The sequence below is a fragment of the Hyperolius riggenbachi genome, chromosome 8, assembly GCF_040937935.1.
Source record: "Hyperolius riggenbachi isolate aHypRig1 chromosome 8, aHypRig1.pri, whole genome shotgun sequence".
In the NCBI taxonomy this organism is placed as follows: Eukaryota; Metazoa; Chordata; class Amphibia; order Anura; family Hyperoliidae; genus Hyperolius; species Hyperolius riggenbachi.
In genome coordinates, this window is record NC_090653.1 from 97,788,702 (window position 1) to 97,814,220 (window position 25,519).

General features: G+C 43.8%; 1 protein-coding gene across 1 annotated transcript; it reads left to right on the top strand.

Annotated features, from left to right (window-relative positions):
• Positions 1-3,056: 3,056 nt before the first annotated feature.
• On the top strand, positions 3,057-21,799 carry LOC137528278 (protein FAM162A-like). Its single transcript, XM_068249569.1, has 4 exons — positions 3,057-3,479; positions 10,130-10,235; positions 16,689-16,797; positions 21,593-21,799. The coding sequence occupies exons 1-4, from the start codon at positions 3,341-3,343 to the stop codon at positions 21,695-21,697; spliced, it is 459 nt and encodes a 152-aa protein (XP_068105670.1). The 5' UTR covers positions 3,057-3,340; the 3' UTR covers positions 21,698-21,799.
• The last annotated feature ends 3,720 nt before the right edge of the window (positions 21,800-25,519 follow it).

Here is a 25,519-nt window from a genome sequence, read left to right on the forward strand (position 1 = left end):
CGCAGCGCTGTACTATGTTTATAGACAGTGGTTTCGCCGTCTAACAGTCTCCACCTACCAAGCAGGAGATGCGCACACAGCGTGCGCGCGACCTCCTGCAAAACAAAGCCCCAGGACTTTATGCCGATCGGCGTTAGGCGGCCCTGGGGCTGCCGCCGTGGCCACGCCCATCCGCATGACGCGGTTGGCAACCAGTTAATAGTCACAAGGAATGGAGCCCTCTACAGGCAAGGTTGCTTGGAAGCTTTCAATGCCCTTTGATATTGAATATTTTCAATAGTGTTTAACCAGCAGTTTCCCTGACCCAATCACTGTTAGCCTTTGTACTGTGCTACACCTTCCACATGACAGGACAAAGTGATTTACATTCAGCTACAAAGCAGCAAAACAGGTCTCGGGGTATATATACAGGGACATAGCAATAGGGGGTGCAGAGGTGGGGCCGTGATGGGGCCCTTGGGCCAGAGGGGCCTTCCCTCAAATGCAATATTAGCTTTCTATTGGTCGTATGCTCATACTAATCACTTCTATAGATACTTTGAATAGTAGTAATCATTAACAAACTGTTCCCCATCTCCTTCTTGCATCTCTGACACTGTGGCTGTCTTTGGCAGGTTTTGGTGCGTCATATCAATTGTTATGTATAGAGTGCTTGGGGGGCCCCCTTGTAAAACTTGCATTGGGGCCCATAGCTCCTTAGCTATGCCACTATATATATATATATATATATATATATATATAGCGGAGAAGTACCATCTATATCTATATATATATATATAGATATAGATGGTACTTCTCCGTTAGCCGGGCGCATCAGGCAGGTGGCGCTGTTGTTGTTAATTCCAATCATAGTTACAGTCACGTAACAGAACTGTGAATGTAAACGCTGCAGGTGGCGCGAATTGCATTCCTTGTTAAGGTGACAATATGTAAAGAAGAGAGTTAATTAAATGACAAATAAGCCGTCGGCAATGTAACAGATCAAGCCGTCGGCTTACTTCGTGTCTCGCTCTCCTCCCCCCTTGTCCTCTCTCGTATAGAGCCCTGGAGAGGAGACTAGTGTCCCCCCAGAGTCGTTCGTCGCGGCAGGGAATCCTGGTTGTTTTATTGCGACGAACGACTCTGGGGGGACACGAGTCCCCTCCCACCCCCCAGGGCTGCCAGTGTTCTATACGAAAGAGGGCAAGGGGGGAGGAGAGCGAGACACGAAGCAAGCCGGCGGCTTGATCTGTTACATTGCCGCCGGCAAATTTGTCATTCAACTCTCTTCTTTAATATACATATGGTCACCTTAACAAGGAATGCAATTAGCGCCACCTGCGGCGTTTACATTGACATTCACAGTTAGCCGGGCGCATTACATACTGTACATCCGTTAGCCGGGCGCATCCGGCGTTTACATTTACAGTTTTGTTACGTGACTGTAATTATGATTGGAATTAACAACAACAGCGCCACCTGCCTGATGCTAACGGATAAGTACCATATATATATATATATATATATATATATATATATATATATATATATATATATATATATATATATATATATATATACACACACACACACAATCCCACAACAGGACCGTCACTTATAAGAACACTTCATGACTCAGCTCTCTCTGCTCTATAAAATAAGCAACAGCATAATAACCTTTACAGAAAAACATTTATTTGTTGCAGCCCACAGAACTCCTGCAATAAATCTGCAATGTGCCTACTTCCTGCTTTCATGGACGAAGACAAGAGTTAACATCTTATGTTTACAAATTAGCTGAGGCTGCCGAGATTCCTGTGCTGATACAGTTGGGAGCTCAAATTACAATTGTGATTCCTTGCAGCTGAGGGGGAATTAGACAGGCTCTTCACTCTATACACAAACAGGGGGGATTAAGTTTTCCTTGTGTCCTGTGCATGAGTTCAGGTCCACTCCTTCCCTAAGCAGGGTCGCGAGAGACGTGTAAATGAGAAGTTACTCACCATCTCCAGATGTTCCACCGATGACATCTCCCTGAAGCTGCTCGAAAAAGATAAGGGGTTATGGGAGGTGAGTGAGTTGTCTCTCCAACACCATCCACCTGTGAGAATGAGCCTTAGTGCCTTACGGCAAATCCGGCTCTGCTGGCTTACTTTCTGTGTCTTCTTTCAATACATTATCGAAACCTGACCGGATTTTGAAAGACACACATAGCAGAAACGCTAGCGTTGCGGAAAAGGCCGCGTTTTTGCCGCTAAAGGAAGTCAATGGGCCGCATCAAAAAACGCATATAAAAACGCATATGCGTTTTTGATGCATTTTCAAACATACGTTTTAAAAACGCTGGTTTTGTTACATGATTTTCAAAAACGCATCAAAAAACGCACATAATGAACGTCAATGGTAATGCAGTGCTATGCGTTTTTATATGCATTTTTTTTCTATTGTTTTCTGATGTATTTCCGCTTTTTGTTGTCTTCCTGGTGTCGTGCATAAAACGCAATTGAAAAACGCATGGAAAACACATATGTGTTTTGTTTATACGAAGCGCAAACACATAAAGACGCCTGCAAAATGCTAGAAAAACGCATATGCAGGAAAAAAAATGCTAACGCAAACCCACAAAGAACGCACACACAAAAAAAAAAAAACCAGCACATGACAGAAAACTCGCCCTTTCATACACAACCATGTGTGCACCCAGCCTGTATGCTAGCTTTCTTTAATATCCGATTGATTATTGTCAGATCTGAATATCCATCTGATAACTTGCTCAGATAGGATCTGAAGTAAAAATTGCTTTCTGTCTATCAGCTCAAAAGGTCAGCTTCTGTATAATCTGCTGCAAAATGTCTCCAGGATTCCAGCAGGTGGCGGCTAATAAATATTCTGCAGGCACAGTCACATCACATGGGCAGAAAAGACAGAGAGAGCAGCACTAGTAGTCCTGTGAAGTCAGAACAGAACAGTGTGCATATTGCATCCAGTACAGTTTTGCCCTTTATGCACAGAAGTGCAGTGCCATATAACCTGGTAAAACAGGAAACGTCTCCCGTCTGACAGCCATGGTCATTGCCTCCCAGCAGGAGACAGGCTGCCTACGTGCCGTCTACCTAAACACGTTTCATGTCACTCCATACAGTAAAAGTGCAGCTGTGTGATCCTGAGCAGATGCCTGCTGTCACCATGACTAAGTGAAATCACAGAAGGTGATTGGAGACTGCACACTTCCTGCACTGACGTGCCTTGCACACTTCTGTAGCGGAACTGTGTCAGAGGAGACACAGGAGACTCTCTGCACTGGCCTGAGTGTCTGCCAATAACTATAGGCTGCAGCACTTTCCCCCTCCACACACCCACCATGTCCAGGCTGAGCCTTGTCATCCTGAGATCTCTACAGAGACCGGCCAGTAACCCCTCTGCTGCCCTCTACAGCAGGCTCTACAGCCAGAACACCAATGACCTACAGACCAAAGCGGCCAAACAAGAAACAGACCCTGGTAGGTACAGCTGCACAATTGAAATTGTGGAAATGGAACCCAGAGTCATACTTTTTTTTTATATATTTACTGAAAGTTTGAGATCTGATCACTTTCTTGTTTTCAATCTTCCTTATCGCAAATTGTATCTAAAGGTGCAGGGTACGATAACGGTTAAGGGTACAGTTTTTTCATCAGATGCAATCTTTCGACGCACTTTTTGGGCTTGTTCACACCTAGAGCATTTACGCTCTTTTTTTCAGCGCCGACGATTTTTAAAATCTCCCTAAAAGTGCTTGTGCTATGATTCCTTTTGGGACAGTTCGTATCAGCGCGTTTCGTCTGGTTTGCACTGACCAAAGCGCTGCGTGCACCATTTGCGCGGCGATTTTGCTACAATGGAAGGTATAGCAAAAACGCAAAACTCTCACAAAATCGCTTTGTGCGGCGATTGCGTTTGCGCTTTTAAGAATAAATACATTGTATTTATTGTTTTCCAAGTCAGAGAGTTCCACTTCCTGACTTGCATCAGGAAGTGAAAAAACATCGCTTTGCAAAAGCGCTATACACAAAATTGCAAGTAAGCGCCAGGAGGAGGAAAAAAAATTGGACACAAAATCGCAAAACGCGGTCGTCAGCGATTTTAGAAAACTTCACTGCGCGTGGCGAAAATTGAGGTAAAACGATTCTTTGGTCGATTGGAACAGAAAATATAATTGATACAAAAGTTGAATTTTACGATTGTATCTGAAGAGAGAAAATTCCCTAATTACCCTCCGAGTGCTTAGTGCATGGGAAGATCGCATCTGATGAAAATAAATTGGCATTTTTATGTAGACATGGACATTATTTTAAGGCGATAGATTGGGTGGCAACTGAGGCTAGGGTCACACTTTGTAAAATCTGCAGTACTGTATTTTGACAAGATTCAAAACGCATGTAAAAACGCCTGTAATGATTTTCTAAGGCAGGGCTGTGGAGTCGAAACAAAAATCATCCAACTCCTCAGTCTCGGAAACCACTGACTCTGACTCCAGGTTCCCAAAATTGCTCTGACAACGACTCCTCGACTCCGACTTCACAGCCCTGGTCTAAGGTGCTGCTGCATTTTCAGTAACCATCTGCGATTTTGCATAAAGTAAAAAAATGATAGAACCTGCACTATTTTTCCAATCAACGCATGCATTTTCTCATTGAAATCACTAGATACTGTAAAAAACAACAACAAAAAAACGTATTAAAATACATTAAAAACCACACAATTACGGAAAAAAAAGTTTGTGTGGAATGATCTGCCGTTCCTTCAGAGCCAAGTGTGATCCCTCCCTCATGTTTGTAATGACTGATTTGCAGCCTTGCTGGTTTTGAGGCAGCCACCAGCTGACCTGATGACCGATCAAATTTATTAGGTGTCTGGAACCGGCCTGAGGATGTTTTCCTAATGTTGTGTACCAATATCATTGCTGATCACTGCAGATGACATTTTCCCTATTTGCTTCTTCTCCCTCCCATTCTCTTTGATGTAGGAGGGAGAAGGAGCAGGAGATGTCCAGCTGCAGCTTGCAGGGACTCAGTAGAGTATGTAAAAGGTAAAGCCATTGACCCATACAGTGCATGCGGACGGTGCACAGGATGCTGTCACACTGATGACAGGAAGCCTTTATATTTTAATTTATCCTCTGATGATTAATCCAGTCGAATGTGGCACCAGAGCCCTAACACCTGCATTATGCCATTTCAGGAGTGTCTTTTGTATTTGTTGTGACAATTTTCTAGTTATTTATTTACATGTTTGTTGGAATATCAAGACAAAGACAAATAACATTTATATTGCGCTTTTCTCCTGGCGGACTCAAAGTGTCAGAGCTGCAGCCACTAGGACGTGCTCTATAGGCAGTAGCAGTGTTAGAGAGGATTGCCTAAGGTTTCCTACTGAATAGGTGCTGGCTTAGGCCCGGTTCACACTTGCGGTTCTCTGCCAAACGGACCGGATGACCTGACCGGATCCGGATCGGAACCATACGGTTCTGATCCGATCCGGATCCGGTCAGGTTGCATCAGGTGTTCATCAGGATGCGATCCGGATCCGTTTGGCAAAAGATAGTAGAAATAGAATAAAAATGTTGGGGTCTGGGAGGTCAGCAGAAGGTGGACCTGTGGAATGAGGCCCTCCGCTGTTTAGCACTCACCTCCACCTCCGACATACTGCCAACATCTCCAGCACGTTTAAAATCACTGCTGCTCCATTCCAAAATGCTTGCCCATGTGTCCCCATCCAAAATCGCCGCTTCAATACGCATAGGAAGTGGGGTAGAACATCCGGATTTTTAGCCAGTGTGTTGTGCGCTCTCCGGTTCTCATTGGTTTGTATTGGCCGGATGGTGCAGTCCGGCTCCGCTCCGGATACGGCTGCCGGAGGAGCCGGACCAAAAAATAGCGCATGTTGGGTCTTATGCCGGAGTCCGGATCCGGTCCGGACGAAACGGACGCATGGGAACGGACGCATAGGCTTTCATTGCTATGCCGTGCGTCCGTTCCGTCCGTTCTGCATGCGGTCCGGCTCCGGCACGGCGATTCCGGACGGCGACCGCTAATGTGAACCGGGCCTTACTGAACAGGCAGAGCTGAGATTCAAACCCAAGTCTCCTGCGTCAGAGGCAGAGCCCTTAACCATTACAGCATCCAGCCATTGCTACACCATCCAGCCATTGCTACACCATCCAGCCACAGGATACTTGACTACTGAAATTAAACATAAGCTTATTTTCTTCTATGTGTGAAGTATTTGAGTATTTTAGTCTCCAAAGAGGTGGCTGCATATGAAACAGCGGTCTAAAGGTCACCACTAATGATAACATTTTATAAAAAAATCGTTTATGAACAATTATTCGTATGAACGGTCAGAAATGATCAGTTGGGACCACTAATGGATGAAAATCTCCTAACCAATGCGATCAGATTGACGGGATCGATCCAAAAAACGGATTGATTTCATTAACCTCCATAGCAGTATAATTCCAGATTTTAGTGTCAAAAAGCGGTGCAAGCTTTTAGGCTCAACACATACCATACAATCTTGGTTGTTCAATCTTAACACTTTCACGTAGTATAAGAGCTTATCTAATCAATCATACAAGGTATTTTCAACCTGTTGGCCCTTATACTATATAGATTTGGTAAATCTGTACAACCAAGATTGTATAATGTGTGTGCTGAGCCTAAAGGTGGCCACACACTATACAATTTTTTAAATATCTGTTCAATTTAAGAATTGCAATCAATTTTTCTGACTGATTGTAACATTTCAAAAATCTGACCAATGTACCACACACCTATGTTCAATTTTCCCCCAATTATGATAAAAATGATTGGAAACTCTGAGAAAATTGCTAGGGTGTTTATATTAATAAATTGACAATCTAACACACACCATACAAATCTTTAGAAAGATTGAAGAAAAATATCTGGCATTCCGGATCGATAAAAATCGAAGAAAACGAGACATCCGATCAGATTTTTCAGTTTAATGAAAAAAAAAAAGCTGTCGATTTTTTTCGGGAGATACGATCGTTTTTATCGAACTGCCGTAAAATCGGATCATTTTATTGTATCGTGTGTGGCCAACTTTAGACTCTAAAAATCATACTGCTAAATAGATCTGCGGCAGCCCTGCACATTACTCACCTCCCATGGATCCAGCTCGGGGTTACCGCTCTGAGCTGCAGATTCCCGTCCCGAGCCTGACTCGGGGATACCACTAAGGAGGTTCATATGATCCAAATGGTTTGGAGATTTTCATCCGTTGGTGGTCCCAAGTGATCATTTCTGATTGTTCATACGAATAATCGTTTGTAAAAGATTATACGAATTGTATTGTTAATGGCCACCTTAGGATGCATTATTTCGATAAGTACAGTATTATCACTTTTTGTAGCTTGAACTCCTTTTGATGGACTTTATATACTTACTATGGCTATCATTCATAAAGCATTCCCGCATGCAGAAATGCTGAAAACAGCTGACTTTACCGAGCACTTAGCAAAATGTCTATTCATAAAGGCTGTTTCCACACGAAAAGCTGACATTCCTGAGCAGAGCGATCAATTACCGCCTTGTGCGGTGATTATCTTAACAAATGTTACTAAATGTCAATTCATAAAGATTAGAGCAAGCGGTATGAGGACGGGGAATACTGCTCCCTTGGAAGTAGCGATAAGCATGCAGATTACAGCTAAGTCAATGGAGACAGACCTCCCAAGCAGCACCAGTGAGAGCAGCACACGGAGGGACTCGGGCAGCTTCTCCTGTTACGCCAGCCTACCGACAGCCTAGAGCCAGCCTAGTTCGGGAAATCACCGCACTGCTATCGCAACTGTAAACATTTTTATGAATGAGTGCACAGAAGTCTAAAATACAGAATGCCGCGTTTTCCTGCACTGATTTTCTTTACCGAACACACTTTTATGAATGATCGCTTATGTGGCCGTTAAATTATATGTTGCAGACACATGTAATCGTGGAATGTCGCATTGCAACACCTATGTGACGTCACCAGTGTAAGTGGTGTGTTTTACTGGCATTCCAACACTCTGCATGCAGTGCATTTCTGCAAACACTCTTGAACAGTGACAGTAAACCACACTTTTCATTGTATGCATCGCAATGCAGTGATAACCTACAGTGCCACAATTTTTTTTTCATATAATTTTTTTGCTGCAAATTATCTTTTTTTTTTTTTTTTCCAAAATCGCGTAACATCATGTAAGGAAAATGTGTTAAAGTGTACCAGAGTTGATATAAAATAAAAGTTTAGGTATGTATAAAATGTATAATGTATCTTATATTGTCTCTGGTTTCCTTTGAACGATGTTTCACGATGCAGGCCACCCACCGCAATTGCTTGTTTTTAAGAGACCGCAATGTTTGATTATATAGCGGAGGCTCGTTCCGACCCCCACTGACTTTTGCGGCAATTTGCAGAGATCATGTAAGTTATAATTTACACAATCTTTTCCACGGGCGCCAACGACGCTTGCAGATTCGGCCATCTGGCCATAGAGTTTGTATCTGTACTAAAAATTAACGGGGCACTATGACGTAAAATTGTAAAATTTAAAATATGTGCAAACATATACAAATAAGAAGTACGTTTTTTCCAGCGTAAAATGAGCCATAAATTACTTTTCTGTAAGTTGCTGTCACTTACAGTAGGTAGTAGAAATCTGACAGAAGTAACAGGTTTTGGACTAGTCCAGCTCTTCATGGGGGGATTCTCAGCAAGGCTTTTATTCTTTATAAAGATATTCCCTAAAAAGGATTTAAACTATGATGCTGGCCAGCTTCCCTGCTTGTTACACAGTTTTTTGGCAGTTGGACAGAGCAACTGCCATTCACTAAGTGCTTTTGAAAATAAATACGGTAAATCCCTGAGAATTCCCCCTTGAAGAGATGGACGACTCCAAACCCTGTGCTCCGTCCTCCCTCCACATACACACATCCCACATGGTTGCCAGCGTATACGTGGGTGCGTGCGATGTCACACATGTGTCCATTTATACGCCGGCAACCACGTGGGACATATGTATGTGGAGGGAGGATAAAGCAGCGGCAGACATTGACAGTGTAAAATGTTCCCCCCAGTGCCCTGTGCAGTATACTTTACTGCTTTACCTAAGGGGAACAGTGGCAGGGGCAACGAGGCGGCATCACTAGGACGATTCCTGAAAGAGTTTATGCAGAAATTGGGAGTCGGCCTGCGGTGTATGGGCAGCTAACAGGTGTTTCTCCAATCAGATTCAATTAGAAAGAAATCTGTCTTTTTGTCGAATCTGCCCATCATTGCCTGATGTATGGCCTCCTTAAAGCGGATCCGAGGTGAAAAACTAACTATAACAAGTAACTTGTCTATATATCTTATCTAAAGTTTAGATAGTTTACACAGCAAATCTAACTGCAACAGCTTTAATAGAATATGATTATTTCTTCCTGTGATACAATGACAGCAGCCATGTTGTTTGTTGTAAACATTACACAGAAGCAGGCTTATCTGCATCTTGAGCGAAAAAACCTAACCCCCCCTCCTCCTCCCTCCTCCCCTCTGCCTCTGAAATCTCTGGCTAGTAATACCTTCCCCTCCTCCTGCCCAGACTGAGCTCCCATGAGCCCTTTCTACTGTCTGAAATTGCCTTGGCTCTCTGAAAACCTGTGGGCGTGGCTTGTTTAGTTTATAGAGAATTAGAGTATTAAAACAAAACAAAAAAGTATTTGGCTTGAGGAATGCCCTATAAACAATAGGAAAGGAACACCATTATGCAATGAGTAAAAGTTCATCTCGGATCCACTTTAACACACTAAATATTTGTTTTGTATTTAGAATATCTTAAGCTGAACCAATTACGCTCATAGTATATGATTTGTACAACTAAAATTTTAGCTACAGAATGCTGATTTAACACAGATCATGAGGGCTCTCAGCTTGCTAAGCTGCTAAGTGGTATATTTAGAACTAAGTCCAGATATAAGATGTGAATAACTGCAAGCACACTGCAGGGTTTTTTGCTGATTGGGAGGAAAGTGACAAGGCTAGAGAGAAAAATATTTATTTTACTTATCCAATAAGCTACATGTTTGCCTACAGCCAGTCAGAAACCTTTTTCCTGTGTTCCATGCAGATCAGTTTTTATACAGAAATGAAAGGCGGCCTACCAACTTTGATAAGAGGGTGCTACTGTGGGCTGGACGCTACAAGAAAGAGCAAGATATTCCAGAATATGTCTCGTAAGTAAATATTACATTTTCCAGATTGAACACAAATAATAAAAAATGAGTTGGTACAGGGTGGAGCAGCTGGCACGATAAGTGACCTGCTCCCATTGTTCTCCTCAGAATTTTTTCCCAGCCCGGTGGCATGAAATAGTAGCCAGGTAGGGCCCGATGGTGGGAAGGCAGTGCTGGTGCAACTCTGCTTACAGCATAGGAGGATGAGGAGGCAAGCTGATGACAGACGGGTGCTTCACCTGGCTAATTTTGGTGAGCACCGCCTGTCTAAGAGCCCGGAGAACACTCTGTGTCCTTGTTACTGCTGTGTCTGGCCTCAAGGTGCCCATTAACCTATTGGGGACCGGCTGCCTAACCCCCCTTAAGGACCAGGCGAATTTGCGTGCGGAGGGGCGCATTGGGGGGGGGGGGGTCAGGCGGCCGGATCCCCAGTGTGGCATGCTGGGCCAGATGTCCCCCCTTTAGCCAGATGTCCCTCCTTTTGCCAGAAGCCTTTACTCACCTCCCAGGCTCCAGCGGACCCCTTCGCTCTCGCTGGCATCCCTGCTCGTACTGCCACTCAGTTCCGGGTCGCAGCTTGATGATGTCATCAAGTCAGGACCCGGCACTAACGTCAGCGTGAGCGGAGATCCTGGCCAGAGCGGAGGGGGGCGCCAATCGTCAGGGGAACAGCAGGAAGGTGAGTGGACCACTGAGGGGAGATGTCAGCTGTGATATGGCAGCTTAATCTCCCCTCTCAGGTGCGCACGATTGTGTCGGGAGCGGAAACAACGGGCGGCATAAATCCTACGCTGCATCAGGCTAGAACAGCCACTAATAGAGGCGGTCCCCAGAAGGTTAATGGTGCAGCATCTGGAGGCTCAGATGGGGTAATCTAGCCAACCATGGGCTTCACTCAGTAATTTTTTTTCTCAATTCAGGGGTATTTTACTGTGCCCATTATAAGGTGCAATTGTAGTAAATGATCATTTTTTTAATCAGATCAAATGATAACTTAATTTCTAATTAATTTCTAATTGATCAATAGCATTACAGTATCCAAACTATTCCCTATACCAAAACCAGTTGTGTAGGTATGAAAAAAAAAATCTGCTATGCCAATTGACTAGTTCTTTAAGTAGTTGTTAAGGCCTGATTGGGACCAGCAGCCCCTCCTCTGTTTTTATACAATGCAATCTAAACAACTTGGTTAAGAAAATTACGGTTTAATAAAAGTTGTACTGCTTTTGGGCACCTTTTGAGCTTTCACATTATCTTTGGCAAGCCCCACCGCTAGGGGGATGATCAGCCAATCACTGTGTTTGAGGTTGAGGGTGATCTGGCACAAATGGCAAATCAGAAAAGTCAGCTTTTAGGGTGCATACAGATGCCCAACTGATGTTGCCCATCGGGGATCAGGACCTGATGCCCTTGGTGGATATTGCTGAGCCAGTTTGCACACACACGTGCCAGCTGTGTAGCTGACAACACTCTGGGTTGTTATATGGGGAAACAGTCAAGTAACAATACCTGGCCACACTCCCCTTACCACTGCTGAGGTGCATTCATGATCAAGCCACCAGAGCAGTCGGTGGCAGCACAATATCTGTATTCCACAAGGATCAGCACACTCAAAAGATATTTTTCAAAAATTATTGCTCTTTTAATGAAGTAACAGAATCCATAATAAATCATGTGTCAGACAAAGACCAGAAACCTGCAATAGATAGGTATCATAGACACCCACAGTCCATCAAAATGCCAGCTGGTATTGAGGTGATAGAGTCTAAAGTCCACAATGCAGCAGATAGTGTGTCTTGGATAGTGGCGACAGACACTGGCCTAGAGCTGTTTCAGGCATCCACCCATCCTCAAGCCGAAAAATGTGCACTCCAGTGTCTGTGCACTCTGTCACCACTATCCAAGACACACTATCTGCTGTATTGTGGACTTTGGACTCTATCACCTCTTGGACTATCTATGCCAAGGCTACCAGTTGGCATTTTGATGGACTGTGGGTGTCTATGACATCTATCTATTGCAAGTCGCTGGTCCTTGTCTGATGTGTTTTTTATGGATTCTGTGTAAAAGAGCAATAATTTTTGCAACATATCTCTTGAGTGTGCTGATCCTTGTGGAATATAGAGGTTATACGGGGAAACGACAGAGGGATGACGAGTGGCATATGCATGACGTCACGCAGCAGGCGGGGGAACAACTCAAACATTGGGATCGGCAGGGGGATCGGTGTCGCTGGGGTTGGGCAAACCACTCGAGAGTTGGGCGTCGGCGGCCATCTGGTGCCGTACACACGCCTGATTGCCGGCTGAGGCAGTCATTATAGTTAGCCAAATTAAGTAAGGCGTGTATACAAGGCTTTAGAAGGAGTACGTCAGTCAGGAGTAGTGACAGAGAGCAAAGACTGATTTAGGTAAGAGGCAGTATCAATCAGTATTTTATTGTGTTGTATGCTTCAAATTTACTTTAATTGCTTCAAGGTTATTTTAATAGTGCTCAAGGTGCACATATTTCAGTTTTATTTACTCTTTCTACATCGACCTACACCAGTGATGGCTAACCTTGGCACTCCGGCTGTGACAAAACTACAAATCCCATCATGCCTCTGCCTCCCCAAGTTATGCTAAGACCTGTCAGAGTATTGCAATGCTTCATGGGACTTGTAGTTCCACCACAGCTGGCGTGCCAAGGTTAGCCATCACTGACCTACGCACTTAAAGATGAACTGTAGAGAAAATAACAATGAATAAAATTGCTCATAATTTACAATATTCATTTATAGATTATTTAGTCAGTGTTTGGCAACTGAAAATGTTTCCTGTCCCTGATATACATTCTGAAATGTATCACTGGGGGTGAGATCTTTAGTTCTGCCAAGTGATCTGCATGGAATGTTCGATACTGAGAGTTCTATGTACAAAGGGAGATACTGCTTGCTTGGCAGTTGGAAAAAGACGTTATTTCTCACAATGCAACTAGGTTCACAGACAGCAAACTGTCAGGACCATTGTCATGACATCACACTGTGGGAGGGGTTTCAATACAATATCAGCCACACAGACCCCCCTGATGATGTATTTGAGAAAAGGTAGAGATTTCTCATGGGGAAGGGGACATCAGCTTCTGATTGGGATGATGTTCAATCCTTGGTTAAACTTCCTCTTTAAGACTTTTCTTGAATGAAAAGATTGTTCCCTATGACTTAGCTTTGCACAGGTGTTTCCTGATGTCTCTGGCCTCCTCTCCAGTGAACTTCATGGATGGATTGTCTAGCCTGTTGTTGCTTTGTTCTGCTGGAACTTAATTTGAACAGTATTTGTACCTGAAAGTATAACTGGCATATCCATCCATTTATGTGTTTTGATGATAACATTTATTAAAAAATGAATACCCTATGTAGGATGCTCTGAAAGAGAGACCCAACTACTGTTGTCAGATATCCTCCATCCTGCTGATAGTTGCAAGCAAGAGTGACATTATCTTCTGTCTAACAAAACAATTAAGAGGGATTTATATTGATCATGGTCTGGTTTGTGGTAGTCTGTGATATCGGAGCCTGCCCTGCCTTGATAAAGCTCTGCCTCCTGGTCTACTCAGTTTATTTAGGTAGACTGGAGATGTAATAGTTGTTTTCATCTGCCAACATGGAGATGGTAGGGTACTAGACTACACTGGCCAGATCTTCTGCCCATCCGAGGCAGAAGGTCCAAGTTAGCTACTGTAAGTTGAGTAAGACCTACACTCAACTCTTATGCTGTATACTGCTAAACAGTGGGAATGAAGTCCACTGGCTTAACATCTAAGATTTGCCTCTTAAAGCGGAATATAACCCAGAATTTCTTTGCTCTAAAAGATTATTTACACCATATGATATACTAACACAATGTTTTTTTTTAGTAAAACAGCATTCAAAGGGTTACATCACAGGGCTGACTCTTTCTTCTGCAGGGAGAACCCGCATCCAAACTGCTTATAATCTTATCTTGTGTACACATTCTTTACTTGATACATTTATGTAAACATTCTCTGGCTGTGCAGGACTTCAGCTGATGAGTGCTGGGGTAAAACACAGGTCAGAAAGCACTGGTGGCTGCATTCACAACAGTTATGAATAAAATGCACCAGCAGCTTTTCAAAGTAAATTAACTGAACTTTGGGAAGTTATAATATCTAAATGAATATTAATACTTGTGCACAAAAGCAAATATGATAATTGTATGGGTTATAAAAAGTAGGAAAACACATTTTTGTTGAACATTTTGTCAGAGTTTTAAACCTCTTTAAAGAGAAACTGGAGTGAAAAAAACATAATGAAAAAGTTCCTAATTTTTACAATGATTATTTTTAAATGATTAAGGTCAGGGTTTGCCCATCGTAAAAGTTTTTTCCTCCCCCTGATTTACATTCTGAAATTTATCACATGGCGATATCTTTACTGCAGGCAGGCGATGACTGTGGAAAGAGATGATGCATTTTTGGCAATTGGAAACAGCTGTTATTTTTCCCACAATGCAACAAGGCTCCCACAGTGTGATGGCAGCACCCTGGTGCTGACATCACACCGTGGGAGGGGTTTCACTATACAATATCAGCTATACAAAGCCCCTTGATGATCTGTTTTGAGAAAAGAAAATGATTTCTCGTGGGAAAGGGGGTATCAGTACTGATTGGGATGAAGTTCAGTTGTTGGTTACGGTTTTTACTGAAAGGATACCCAAGGTGGAGGGGAAAAAGGGGCTTCTTTCAGGCCCTGTTTCTCAGCCATGGTAGCACAATAAATGAGATGCAGGGCTGCGCATGCGTGGTCAGCAATCTTTTTTCAGAGAGGTACTGCGGCGCACTGGAGGGGATTGGGAGGACTCCGAGCGACCCGATAGACTATTTTTTCCCCTGCCTAGGATTTTCTTTAAGGATCAGAGCCTTTCTTTTTTTTTAAGCGGTGATGGGAGTGTCAGCCTATTGAAATCTATGTCCTGGCAGAGACAAGGCTGCAAACAGAGTGCAGATTTCAATACGGAGCATACGAAAATGTTAAACATAGCAGTAGGCTAGAGATGACCTGTGTATGTGTTTTCTCCTGGATAGGAAAGCCAGAATATGAATACATTAGAGAAGGTGAAAGTCCAAGGCACTGTCCCACTTCCAGTGCTGCAGAGTTGCTGGCTGAGTTGTACAGGCGGGAGGATGCCTTGGCTTAGCTGTGATCAAGCAGAATGTGCAGGAGACACTCTGTTGAAGGAACCACATAGCTTTATAGCAGCAGTTGGACTTCAAGATCAGACCCTGGAAATGGCTGAAGAGGAGGCCAACAAAACTGCAGGACTCTTGTACTCGTGCTTGTTTTTCATCTTATATGATCACCATATACTAGTGATCACTACTAGCGATAAAAATATAGTGTTTAAAGGGACACTAACAAAAATAGCCCCAACCCCCTCGGGGATACTTACCTCAGGGGGTGGAAGCCTCTGGATCCTAATGAGGCTTCTCCCATCCTCCTCCTAAGTCTCAGGGATCCAGCGCTTTCTCCCCCAAAAACACACCTGAAATAGATGTCGGCTGTGGCGCAGTAGCGCCTGCAATATTTACGTACTGAGATCCAGGGCAGGCGCAGTACTGGCTTTCCCATGAGAAACTACCTAATACTTAGGGACCTGGTTCAGTGGTGGGGGGTGTAGATTCTTAGAGGGCCAAGTCTAAGGTGCCAAGACTGGAACTAGAACAGATGTGCCTATAGGCTCCTCTGAGGTAAATCCAGCCCTGGTCGGGCCCAATTGGTTACGCTCTACTGCGCAGGTGCGAGTCGGCAGACACAAATTGGCGTGACAGATTTACAAGAGGAGGACCCAGCAAATAATTACAACTTTACAGGAGACTAGGATCTATTGAATATATGTTATACGCTGGATATACAATTTGGGCTTGATCCACTAACCGTCGCTAAGTGTTAGTGCCCGAAATGTAGCTATGCGCGCATTAATAGCAGGGCAAAGCTACATCGCCCACAAAACCACCCACATTGTGCGCAGCGAGGCTGCACAGTAATGGTGTGCAGTGCGACGTTATCGTTGCACCCGCTGCCCTTAAACGTTGCACCTGGTGCGATGAAAAGAGCGCATTGGGTGCCACCGAAACGGGCGCCGCTTCGGGGGAGGGGGGTTGTGGAGAGTCACCCGATGCACCGTTTTTGTTGCACCGGGTGTGATATTTACAGGGCAGCGGGTGCGACGATAACGTCGCACCACGCACTATTACTGTGCAGCCGCGCTGCGCGCGATGTGGGTGGTCCTGTGGGCGCAAACCACCTAACGCTGTGGTTTGCGCGCATAAACTATTAAGGCCTCCTAACCCGGCTTAGCGCCGGTTAGTGAATCGAGGCCTTTAAGTAGTTTAATATGTTCAGTGTATTTTATTTCAACATTTAAGCATTTTATTTATGTTTGCTTGTTATTTTAGGTGGGAGACCATCTCAGGTGCCAGAAGTAATGTTAGAGTGAAGGTGTGCATGGCAATGATTATTGGTACGCTTGTGGGATGTGCTCTAATGGTGCGGTCTGGTAAAAAGGTAAGTAAAGGATGCACTCATTTGTGTGATGTCAACAAATTCAGCATTATTAAATAATGTGACGCCTACTTTATGCAGTAATTTCAACAAAAACCAGCAAATAGGGGTGTCAAAGTCTGGATCAGGTCATCTGGGCACGGGAATTGTAAGGCGTCTAATAGATACTTGTGTTAATTATTGGTAATCAGGTGCCCGATGCAGAGAGTAGTTGATCCCATGGGGACCCATAGCCAAGGCAAAGGCAGACAATGTCAGTGGGTCCACAGTGAGTTCCCTGAAGAGCAGAGTAATGGGGGTGGAACAAAGGAGGGAAGTTATCTATACTGGGGGGGTACCTATTACTGGAGCCCACTCTGGTTACATATATGGAAGATGGAGCTACCTAACTTTGGGGTACCTCTAGCTTTTTAGTAGGGAGCAGTGGAGCACTTCTGGCTAACTATATGGGGGGGGGGGGGGGGGCTACCTAATACCGAGGGTAAATTTGGCTACCTTTAGTGGGGTGCACTTTTGTCTACCTATACTGCGGGCTAGCTAATGATGTGGATACCTCTGGCTACCTTTGCTGGGGAGCACTATTGGCTACCTGTACTGGGGCCACCTAATACTGTGGGTACCTCTGGTTACCTTTACTGGGGAGCACTACTGGCTGCCTGTACTGGGGCCACCTAATACTGTGGGTACCTCTGGTTACCTTTACTGGGGAGCACTACTGGCTACCTGTGCTGGGGTCGCCTAATGTTGTGGGTACCTCTGGCTACCTTTCGTGGGCAGCACTTCTGGCGACCTATACTGGGGGCCATACTGGGGTTACCTCGGGCTACTGACATTAGGGGGTTACCCAAGTCAGGGGCGGTGGTCACCTCTGACTACCTAAACATGGTGTATAGAAGGAGCGGGGAGAAGCAAAAGGGGACCTTATAATTTATTTTTATTTTTTTTTATGGGAAAGAGGGCAATCAAATGTTTGCTATGGGGCCCCATGGTTTCTAGTTACGCCCCTGGGTTAGGGCTTAGTTTTAGGCACTCACTAGGAGGGGGGTTAAGTGAGAATGGGTAGTGGTTAAGTAAGTAAAATATTGGTATTGTTAACTAACAGTAATTTTTACTAGCAGCATCAGCCAGTGTCCAACTCATGCAAGTCTGCTGCCAGTAAGATGCCTAACAATGGTGCAATTTTTAGTGAATGATTATATTTGCTCTAAAATCATTCAGATCAAAAGAAAAGATTGTATTTAAAGTGAGTCTGAAGCCAAACTGTAAAGAAAAATCAAACAGATACCTAAGGAGATGGAAGGCTTTGGGTCTTATAGAGCCTTCCAGTTCCTCTTACAGCCCACTCCTTCCAATGCAGGATTCCCCATTCAAATCCCCTGCCGCGGGAGGCTCCCAAAGACAGTGGCTCCGTACTGCGCCTGCGTGAGAGAGCACAGTACGGAGCGGCCCGTCTATGTCAGCACTTGGGCTCCCAAAGACTTCCGAAGCCTCGGGCAGAGAGCAGTCTCTAACCCATCGTTCAGAGTCTGCTAACGGGGGAGCCATCGCTGGAACGCGGGACCGTGAGAGGAGTGGGAAGGCTCTATAGGACACAGATCCTTCCCTCTCCTCAGATGTGTATCTGTTTTTTTTTCCAGTTTGGCTTCAGACTCCCTCTAATTGATCAACAACATTAAAGAGTCCAAACTATTCCCTATATTTAAACCATTTGCAATCGTATCTATGAAAAAAATCCACTATGGCGATTCTTCAAGGAAATAATCGATAATTTAATCGACAATCGATTGTTCAGGATTGTATTGTATGAAAACAGAGAAGCTGTATATTCTCATGAAAAACAGGATTCTTCACTAAAAATGTATCCTTTTTGACCTCCTCTAGACCTTAAGGTAGCCCTATGCAGGTGGTTTTAATGTTTTGCTGATTAGGGTCTATATCATATACCAGCATGATTACAACATATAAATGTATAGTAAGGTATGGATTGCTGCTCATCTCTTTCTCATTTGCACTGCTTTCCGCCTCCACACATTTGATTTTCTGGTTGTATGACACGGATCTGGACCACAGTATACTGCTTGTTGTGGCTATTTAGGAGGGATTAAAGACATAAAGAAGTCCTGATAGAGACCAGCAAGCAGGGTATAAAACTGAGATCAAGTAGTGCTTAAGGGCCCTTTTCCACCTGCAATCGCTAGCGTTCATGCTGAACGCTAGCGATTGCTGAATCGCAAAACCGGCGTTTGCGGCCGCGATTTTGCTATGCTATGCACTGCATAGCAAAATCGCGGCAATTATCGCTCCGCCGCGCGTTCGCGTTCCCGACAAAAGCGAATCGCGGTAGTGGAAATGACCTACCGCGATTCCTATGTTAAAAAGCAAACCGTAGCGATTGTAAAATCGCTAGCGGTTTGCGGTTTTGCGATTCAGCCAGCGCTGGTGGAAAAGGGCCCTAATGGACAACTATCACCAAAAATGTTAAAATTTAAAATGTATTCATTTAAGATGTACGTTTTATCCCATAGTAAAATAAACTATGAGCTACTTTTTCCCCCTATGTTGCTGTTACTTACAGTATGGAAAAATAATCTGACTGGTATTGGACTTCACAGTAGGAGAAATATCCACTTCCACTACTTCCTGAGACTGCGGGCAGGATAAAGTTCTGCCATTCATACGGTAAAAGGAGGAGATGTACTAGCCCAAAACATAGACTGTAAAAGGAGAAGATCCGCTCGCCAATTTTGCATAAAAAGTCCAATCTTTATTGTACAGATACGGACAATCAGCATAAGGAAAAAAATATGAATAGAATATAGAATAGAAAAGAATATGTCTCCTTAGTCATCGCTACGACTATACGCATGAGCTTTTTCTTATGCTGATTGTCCATATTTGTACAGTAAAGATTGGACTTTTTATGGCACATTGGTGAGCAGATCTCCTACTTTTACAGTCTATGGTTTTGGGCTAGTTGGGGATTCTCAGTGTTTTCTTTATTTTCAAAAGCACTGCCTGAACTATGGTGCAACTGCTAAAATATTGTGCAAATGAGTAGGGAGGCTGGCTGAAAAGTTAACTACCTACTGTAAGGTCTGAGACAGATCGCTTTTGCATTATTGCATTGCATTATTTTTTTAGAAAAAAAACTTCTAATTGACATCCCAAAACTTAGTAAAATTGCCATTGCTGTGATTTTTACCAGGATTTTTATGCAAGTTAATTGGAGCGTTTTTTAAAAGTCCTTGAGTGAACAGTGACATACTGGTAGTGAAAAAAAAAAGAAAGCAATGTATGCTGCATTTTACGCTGGGAGTAATGTACATCTTGGGTGTATTTTAACTTTTACAATTTTTTGGAATAGTGATCCTTAAAGCAAGACACTTAAGGTCCTGCCTGTTGGTTAGTCTGATGTGCTGACATTTACAGTGCATTTTAGCAGTGTTTTTTTTTTTTTTTTGATTAAAGCAAATGTGTAGCAATTTTTGGGCATTTTTTCTATTTACTAATTAGTTGTGGCACTACAAATAGATATTGTTTTTTTTTCTTTTTGTATTGAATACTTTTAAAGAGACACTGAAGCGAGAATAAATCTCGCTTCAGTGCTTATATTCAGCAGGGGCATGTGTGCCCCTGCTAAAACGCCGCTATCCCACGGCAAAACGGGGGTCCATAACCTCCCAAATCCCCTCCGTGCAGCTGGGGATCTCTTCCGCATTGAGGCAGGGCTAAAGGCTGCAGCCCTGCCTCACGCGCGTCTGTCAGCACGTATCTCCGCCTCTCCCCCGCCGCCTCTCAGTCTTCCTTCGCTGAGAGGCGGCGATGCGCCGCTGATAGACGGCGCTGAGAGGCAGGGCTGCAGCCGTTAGCCCTGCCTCAACAGCAGCAAAATCTACAACCAAGTTGGTCGTAGATTTTGCAGGGGTGGGTTTGGGAGGTAAGGGACCCCCGTTTAGCCGTGGGATAGCGGCGTTTTAGAAGGAGCACACATGCCCCTGCTGAATATAAGCACTAAAGCGAGATTTATTCTCGCTTCAGTGTCTCTTTAATAGAATCGGTTTATTTTATATCTTTTTTTTTTTTTTTGTGGCCATGCTTAAAGAATACCAGAACTAAAGTATAGAGGAGAAGCGGGGGGAGTAGGCATGTATGGTGAGCCGTCCTGATACCCGCCGCTCACCCCGTTCTTCTTTCTTCCCCTACAATCCTCCTAATTGCCAGGATTCCAGGTCGCTGGAGTTGGACATCACTGCGCCTGCGCTGGCCTGGGTGTGCGTAGCCAGGAGCACTCTTCATGTGCACGTGATATAATCCTGACATCACGCGCATGCCAGAATGCTCCATGACGCAATTGCGCAGTGTAGGACGGGCGCAACCGCACCAATGCAGGCGCAGTGATGCCCGACTCCGGAAGAGGGTGCCGGAGGGCTATTACGAGGATCGGAGGGGCGGAAAGAAGAACGGGGGAGCGGTGAGCATCAGGACGGCTTAACATACATGCCACCTTCCCCATTTCACCTATATACTTCAGCTCTGGTATCCCTTAATGAAAAATAAATGTCAGTCCCTACGTGGGGCTGTCAGTGTGACTGTTCAGCCCCCTCCTCTGACTGCAGCCTCCTGTAAGATGGGAGATGCTTCTGTTCTGGATTATCCAAGTATTTGTGTATGGCTGTGGACAACCTTCCTCCTTCTCGCAAGTTCAGTTATTCTTTAACATCAGCCAAATAACCAGGTCAGTTCTATTTGTACTATGTAAATAACAGGAAGCATTAGTAATATCCACCCTCACTCGCAGGCTCTCCGAGAAGATGATACACTGCTGCACAGGAATATGGAGAGGAAGAAGCAATGGAGAAAAGAAGCTGAAGAAGAGAAAGCAGAAGCCCTGAAGAGTCACTGATTGGAGGACATTGCAATGCCATGTGTATTGTCACTTTTAGCTGATGGTTACATACATATTTTAACTTGTTTATTAATTAAATCACAACTGTAGATCTCTGAATTGAAAGAGTCAGTGACTGTGTCTCAGTGAGGGAAAGCATACAGGTGATGCAGGAGCCTCTGGTTACAGTTAGTAGAAACTGGGGTATTCAATGGTATTATACCACCAGATTTGGTTATTATTGCCAAGCATTATTCAGTGCTGCGGGGTACCCTTCGTAAAACAGAAGGTATTTGCAATAATTCAGCTTTAAACTTCCGATGCAAAATATATAATCTATTTTTTACTCACCTGGGCCTCCTTCCAGTCCCCAGCAGCCGTCTCAGTCCATCTCCACATCCTCTTCAGTGTCCCCGCTAGCCGCCACAAAGATGGAGACCCGCTGGCGGGGTCGGCTCTTCATGTCTACTTCATCTGGCGCGTAGTGCGCAGTAGTTGCAAGTACGCGCCAGATGACGTGGACACACGGACAACCCTAGTTCATGCCTTAATCCCATCACAGCTGGACTATTGCAATGTCCTTTATGCAGCCCTTCCAAATAAAGACCTACACCGACTGCATCTAGTACAGAATGCTACCTCAGGGTTTTTAACAAGCCAATCCCACCATTGCCACATAACACCAATCCTTTGCTTACTCCACGAGTTACCCATAAAATGAAGAATCATCTTCAAAATTGATAAGCTAAGATTCAAATCTCTACATGACCTAGGTCACTGATACCAAGGATTTCTTGCAATTACGTCACACCTCCAACAACCTCAAATCAACAGGATCTAATCACTTGACCACTCCCAGAGTTCAACTAAAAACCTTTGGAGCCAGAGCCTTCTGTCATGCTGCCCCTACCCTTTGGAATGCCTTGCCACAGTCAATCAAGACAGTTCCAGCCCTGAAGGCATTTCAATAAAACCAAAAAAGCCACCTGTTAAGTCAGGCATTTATGATCCTATAACTTTTTGCCCTGTAACACATCGCTATGTACTGATCTGAGACAAGCTTATGCGCATTGGGTGCTACAGGAGAAAAGCGATGTACAAATGTTTTGTTGTCAGCTGTCAGTGAGATGGGCGTGGCTGTTCAAACTGTGCATGCTCAGCATCCATCTGTGCATCTAGGATCCTGGCTGTTCAAACAGTCCATGCTCAGCATCCATCTGTGCATCTAGGATCCTTTTTCTGTATTAAATGAATGAGTCATTGCAATAAACCCAGCAAAGCAGGTTTGGGGCGAAGTTTTGTAAAAAGTTTTTGCTGCTGCTTTGTGCGGCTTTATGAAACAATAAGTCAGAGTAAAAGCTTCTGGGTATCTGTCCAATTAAAAGTAGAAAGATAATAATTGGCACTGAATTACGGAATGACTTGTTTAAAGATGACACAGTTATAGATTTTTGTAAGTGAAGTAACCCTTTAAATGATTAAAAGTTTGAAGGAGCCCTGATACAGCTCTGTAGCAATTTTCAGTGAAAGTGTAAAGGATTCCTTTTACCAGCGCTGAACTGCCAGGCTAGGATTGACTCAGGTGAAGTTGCCCATTCAACTCCATTTCTGATTAAACTCTGAATCCTGCTATGATTAAAGGCCATTAGAGCACCTACAATGCAAGGACCTGTTCTCCCTTCCTGTTTTGTTCTGGTAAAGTGCAGAACTGATTTTAATTTGACCTTCTTACCAGCTTGATGACTTATTCCTGTTCCACTGTGATTAACGAGGTCCAACGTCTTTTTTGTAGCTAAGAACTCCGCTAAACACTAATTGTATCTGAAAAAGCCACATAATACACTGTCATTAAAAGTTTAGAAAGCTGCAACCTTCCATTTGAAAGAAATTACTTTTTGTAGCACCATCATGCCTCCTAAAAAGCACTAAACTTCTATTTATAAAGAGGGGAAAAAAAAACAAAAAACACCACCAACCGGCAATATGTGTTAAAAAAACAAAACCATATAAAACAAAAAAAGTGCTCAGGGCGATGCTTTCTCCTATTGTCTTGCATTGACATCACCACCACTATTCATTTGGGTGAATAAAAAACGTGCTCAGCAAAAATGTGAATAATTGCCCAATTCATACTTCATTGGTTAGTTGACTTTTCTGTGCTTCCGCATACAACAGTTGGAGGCTGCCTGACTCCAGTATGTATAGTGAAAAAGAGGTGAGGATGCTGTAGATGGAGACAAGTCACCTGTTTTCATCCACAGCATCCTCACCTCTTTTTCACTATCCCAGAGGCTATCCCTAAAGCCAGGTCACACATCCATTTTTGATTGGCCAATCACTGACCAATTTTATCACCTCCATGTAGTATAAAAGTTTACCTACACAATTTGCTCATAGCATTCACAATGTGTTGACCTTCATATGAAGGTGATAAAATTGGCTAATCATTGGCCAATGAAATCTGAAGGTGTGTACCAGGCTTTACAGAGACAGAGAATGCTACAGTGACTACTAAAAAAAGTCCAAAATATCCTAAAACCCAATGTAAACTTGTGATAAGTGATCACCAGACTGATAGCACCTCTGCTTCCGAGTATGTGCATAGTGTAGTCATTTCTCTCTGTCAGCAATGACTATAGTGCGCACAGACTCTTCAGGTGTTGATGAGCAGGATTACAAGTTAGTGGTACATCATCTACTGTTGACCCTGCAATCTAAACGCCCCTCCAGAACCGCTGGAATGCAATGATGTGTAGGCATTGCATTCCAGCAGTTCTGGAGGTGTGTTTAGCTAACAGGGACAACAAAGGATGATTTGCATATTCAGCAGTGATGCATCGTGGGAGACATCATTTACTCACCCCAATCTGAATAATCGCAAATGCTTTTTTTTTTTTGAGAAGGTAAACTTGTTTTGCATAGCATTTTAGTAAGAGGGCTTTATGGTCCTTTGTAGGTGTACCTATGAATCGACCAGTGGGAGATTTGGGCTCAGGATAAAGCCAATATAAGGCTTACCCTGCTCCTGCAGAAGTCCCGGCGGCATTAATTACTATTCCTCCTCCAGGTCCACGTGGATGGTAGGGAATGATGTAATTCAGCTTCCAGCTATCGCTGGCGGACGAATTACAGTGTTTTAAGAGTAACAAGCCCCGTCTTCTGACGTCTTCTGGCCGTAATCCCCATTACGGCCTATGCTGGCACCCGCTGCACCCAAATCTCCTGCGCTGTTTTCACAGCACTTGCTTTGTAGCCCCTTACACACTCCAGTGAGTTTTGGTTCATCATGAGCTTGCTGGGTAGTCTGTAAGTTAGTGGTAGACTATCAACAAAAAACAAAAGGTGCCAGAGAAGCATGGTGATGTCCACAAAACACACAATCTTAATCTATTGGTGATTGCGCAGATGCCAGCAATACATTTGGAAAGAAAAAAAAACATGTAAATTGTGTCAACAAAAGCACACATGCAACCATATATACGGTATATGTCAAGCAGTCAAGTTTGGTGGTACTTTAAAAGGTAAGTCCATAAATCCCACCAACATGCATAAAACACAATAATTAAATTTTAAAAAAAAAAGTATCCTGCAGCCTACATTTTACTTGCTCATATATTGTAAATCATTGGTTCTAATATGCAGAAAAAGACCTCAGGTGCCACTGTGCCCCAACATATTTTGCAAGCATCATGGTGGGGGGCGTGCCTGCTTGATTTTTGGCGAAACATGTTAAGGACACATTGGCTGTGGCGTATCCTGCACAGCCTAACCATATGACCTGTACACCTTCCGCACTTGCCTCTTTGCTCTCCTGTCTTTGGTACCCCAGCAGGTCTTTCA